This window comes from Elephantulus edwardii, unplaced genomic scaffold, assembly GCF_000299155.1.
Source record: "Elephantulus edwardii isolate Elephantulus edwardi_28Jun2011 unplaced genomic scaffold, EleEdw1.0 scaffold00275, whole genome shotgun sequence".
In the NCBI taxonomy this organism is placed as follows: Eukaryota; Metazoa; Chordata; class Mammalia; order Macroscelidea; family Macroscelididae; genus Elephantulus; species Elephantulus edwardii.
The window spans coordinates 3,617,054-3,621,562 of record NW_006400025.1 but is presented as its reverse complement, the minus strand read 5'-3'; the positions used below and the strand labels follow the sequence as shown (position 1 = coordinate 3,621,562).

General features: G+C 43.9%; 1 protein-coding gene across 1 annotated transcript; it reads left to right on the top strand.

Moving 5' to 3' along the window:
• The first annotated feature begins 945 nt into the window (after positions 1-945).
• Positions 946-3,971, top strand: IL1F10 (interleukin 1 family, member 10 (theta)). The gene is made up of 4 exons (XM_006900187.1): positions 946-977; positions 2,912-2,997; positions 3,321-3,448; positions 3,759-3,971. The coding sequence occupies exons 1-4, from the start codon at positions 946-948 to the stop codon at positions 3,969-3,971; spliced, it is 459 nt and encodes a 152-aa protein (XP_006900249.1).
• The last annotated feature ends 538 nt before the right edge of the window (positions 3,972-4,509 follow it).

The window sequence follows — 4,509 nt, the reverse complement described above, 5'->3', positions numbered from 1 at the left end:
AAACCATTCTTTTTAAGACTATAGTTTTCTTTTCTTCTTGTTCCTTTCTTTTTCTAACTTTTTTAAAAAAATTTCTCTGGCTTGTATTTCTCCCTTCTTATTTTTCTTTTTGATTGGTGAGAACCAGATTGGCTTGCTAAACCATTTTGCAACTTATTTTTCTGGGCTGTTTTCCAACTCTTTCATTTCCTATGCCCTGATTAGTTTTGCATTTTATTCATACTAGAGTCTAGATTCACTCTTCAAAAGTGAATGACTGCTTTAGATGAAAACTATAGGATAGGATAATCCAAAGAGGAAGAAGAGATAACGTAAAGTTTTATGTCCAGGGATTTAAATAAGACCTGAACTACATCACAGTCTTGTCCTATTTTCCATCTGAGTCAGAATGGAGGAGTTAGATTCTCTCTTATTAATCATAGATATGTGATTCCAATCTCAAAGAATGAAGGTTTCTAACTCTCCAGGAGGAGATTCTCCCTACTTCATCCCTGTACTGAGCTCTGAACCCCTAATTCTTGGCTGAGGAAAGAGGCAGGAGTATGGTAAGCCTAGGGACAAGTTGGGAAATGGGTGCTGGGTTTGAGATGTGCAGCTGAAGCAAACTCTGCGTAATTCTCCAACCTGGGGAGAGAGTCTGGTTGCACTATTTGAAGGAGCCTATTATCCTGTTTCCCAGAGTTGACATCAGTATATTTTATCATCAGGCCAGCTTGACTTGTTCTCAGTGACTCTAAATGAGGGACAAGTAGAGTTGCCTAGAGATGCTGGGTGAGGAGAGACACTGGTGCATTCTGGTAGGCATGTTGTATACAAGGTGTCTCTTAGACCTCTCCACTTAGGACCTGGTGATTGTGGAGCCTCCAGGGAGCTCCACTTAACTCCTTCTTTAACAGATCTTTTCTCTTTGTCCTTCAGCAAAGACTCAACACCCTGGTCACCAAAATGTGCTCTCTTCCTATGGCAAGACATTACGTGTAAGTCTTTCTGGAAATATCCCATTTTCCTTACCCGTGAGTCTCATGGTCACATGGGAAGAAGCAAGACTGAGTCAGAGGGATAAAGCTCCTTGTCACTTTAGAAATCTCAAGTGCCCTGTAATTAAATTTAATAATCTTTACAAAATAATAGCTCTTCTGCTGGGTGCCTGTGAGATGCCAGCCATTCTGCTGCCTGACTTCCAGCCCAACAAATCTATGGGAAAAATTCTACTAACACATTTTGCATATCCAAAAGCTGAGGTTCAGGGAAGGTAAAAAAATTCCCTCATACCAAAAGGCAGACCATGAGACACCTTTTTACAGAAACCAAAAGACAACACCTTTATATCTCCAACTCTACAGCCCTTGTTTCTAGCCTGGGATGCCAACACTTACTTGAACTTGGCCTTACTCAAGATTCATATTCTCTATCTACTGTCTCAAGTCTTTTGAAGAATGAAAGGGAATATAATAAAAATGAAATAGGATAGGCATTTCTTCAGACTCTGCCTTTGGTCTAGTGCTGCTGGAGACATGGAGAGGCAGGGTCTCCAACACAGCTGAATGCAGGACACATGCGCACACAACACACAGATGACAAGCAGATGTGAACGTTTGGGGGAATGTAGCTTAGTCTCTCCTCTTCCAATAGAGTGTTGCTAGTATTTTTCATTTACCTCTTTTTGGTAAGCATGTTCTTGCTCACCAGATGTCAGGGTTCAATAAAACCTGCCAGCTGGCAAACCCAGAACTTTGTAAGATCATCATTTTTGTTGTAAAATGTATCTTCTTTGAACACATATAGTCATTAGTTAAAACTACTATAATTAGCTTCTATTGGGACAGAAGATTATCCTGGAGGCAACTGTGTTCACCCATAGGGTCTCCCCGTGAAGGCAATGAGGGCTCCTCAGGTCCTGAGAGTGACTGACAGGCATCTTCAAAACCATACAACCCAGTAATAACCTGTGTGAGTTTCATATTCCACATGCTCACCTTCAACACAGTTTCTCTTCTACCTCCCCATCACGTGTTTACTCGGAGATTAATCATTACACCTATAGCAAACCACAATGACTATACTGTAATCAGGCCATGCTCCAGATCTCTGTTGACATCCTGTCTTGGCACCAATGTTCGAGGTTCTTCCAGAGCAAACCTTACTCAGGCCCAGAGCTGGAATGACCATATTGGCAAATGTCATGTAATACAAATTTCTTTTTCTGATTTATTGGTATTCCCCCCCTACAAATAATCTTCAAACTACCTAAAAAGCAAATCACATTTCACTAAGCACTAAAATAACTCCTTTATTGAAAAAAAAAAAACAGACACACCAAACCCCAGTTGTAGTCAAGTTGACCTCTAGACATGGAAATCCCACATGTGAAGATTGAAACTGTTCCATAGTATATACAGGGCTGTAACCTTTTGGGAGTGGAACATCAGTCTTCTGGGGAGTCTCTGGTTGATTTTGAACCACAAGTCTTTCTGTGGGTAGCCAAACACTCACCCAATTATGCCACAAGAGAAATTAAACATCTATGAAAAATGGAAGCAGGCCTAGAAAACCTTGACTAAGACTCCCACAGACCCCAGAACATCACTGGGAAATTACTCAGTAAGGGAACGAGGAAGCAGTTGAATAGGCTGTATCCAGAGTTCCTCTCACCCTCCAAGAGCTCAGATGGTGCCCAAGCTGGGCGAGGGTGCCAAGCTCAGTCACTGTAAACCACAAGCTTAGACAGTCTTTCCTTGCCTGAGATGCACCTCCTCGTTTTTGGTGGAAGAGTGCTCCTATTTCTCACTTGAAAAAAGGAGAAGCAGCTCCCCTTGCTCAGTCTGATGATTTAGAGCATAAGAGTTGAAGTGGTTGGCACTGAAGGGATGCTTGAAGGGTGTGGGTCATCAGCACTGCCATCTTGTTCCAGAATTAAGGATGCTGATCAAAATGCACTGTACCTGAGGGATGGTCAGCTCATGGTGGGAGAACCTGATGGAGACAACTGTGGTGCAGGTGAGCGTGCATTTGGGATTCAAATCCCTTGGACTCACCCTAGTGTCCACCTACCACAGGCCTCTCACCAGTCCACTTTCCTCCCATCCCCACCACAGGGCCATGGCTACTTCCATTGAGGGTGAGAGAGAGGAAGCTGAAGGCTCTGTCCAGTGAAGGAGTCTCAAACTTCTCAAGAGTCTCAGATCACCCTATAGCCTACATGCATTGACCTAGGAAAACATGCTAGGTCCAGCTTCTTCGTGTCTAAGCCTTTGCTCATTTCGGGTCTCAAATGTAAGATTTCATTATCCCCTGTTGCTTTTCTTTTTTTCCCCTACCAGAGAAGATTTGCATGCTTCCTAACAGAGCCCTGGACCGGACCAAGTTCCCAGTCCTTCTAGGGATCCAGGGAGGAAGTCGTTGCCTAGCATGTGTGGAGACAGAAGAGGGACCTTTCCTACAACTAGAGGTGAGGGATTTTTCCTCATGGTGGATGGGGAACCTTGCAGGATTGGCTTCCAGGATATCTTGCAATCTCTGAGCCCAAGCCCCCCACCTGTACATTTCCTGGCCAATTCCTTGTGTTCTTCACCCCAGGTCTCCACTATCTGTCACTACCTCCAGTACCAAGATTCTTACCCTTCAGAAGATACAATTGACAGCTTCCTTCATAAAGAATTATTCTGCGAAATACCTCATCAGCCAAACCCTAAAGGTGGTCGAGGCTGGCATCTCATTTAGTAGCATTGTCTTGAAGCTGATGCTTTTTGTCCCCACAGGATGTGAACATTGAGGATCTGTACAAGGGCGGTGAGCAGACCACACTCTTCACCTTCTTCCAGAGCAGCGTAGGGTCTGCATTCCAGCTTGAGGCTGCTGCCTTCCCTGGCTGGTTTCTCTGTGGTCCAGTAGAATCCAAGCAGCCAGTACAGTTAGCCAAAGAGAGTGATCCCTCAGCCCGCACTGAGTTCTACTTTGAACTAAGCCAGTAAGGAGGCACTTCACAAAGCTAAAGCACAGCTTAGTGCTTCCAGCTGAAGGGCATTCTGTTTAAAGTCTACAGTAGGCAGAACAGTGGTCCCCAAAGAGGCCCAGGTTCTAATATCTCAAACTTGTGGTTATGTGGTTTGATACGACAGAAGGGATTTGTTGGCTTTGAAGATGGAGAACAGGCCCATGAACTAACAATTATAGGTAGTTTTCTAGAAGCTGAAAAAAGGCAAGGGAATGAATTCTTGCTTAAAACTTCTGGAAGGAACACAGCAGCCTTCCTCACAGTTTGCTTCTAGGCAGTAAAACTCATTTCACACTTCTGGTGTCTAGAATTGTAAGATAATAAATTTGTGTTGTGTTCAGCCGCTGTGTGTGCAGTTATTTGTAATAGCAGCAATGGGAGCCTGGTACAGAACTTCAGTATGTCCCTCTGTGCAGTGCTTAATGCAAAGGGTGTGAATAAGTTCACAAGATCTTCTCCAGCCTGTCCACTCCAGAGCCTCTAGAAGAACCAAGAGAACCCCTCCCTCCTCCTCC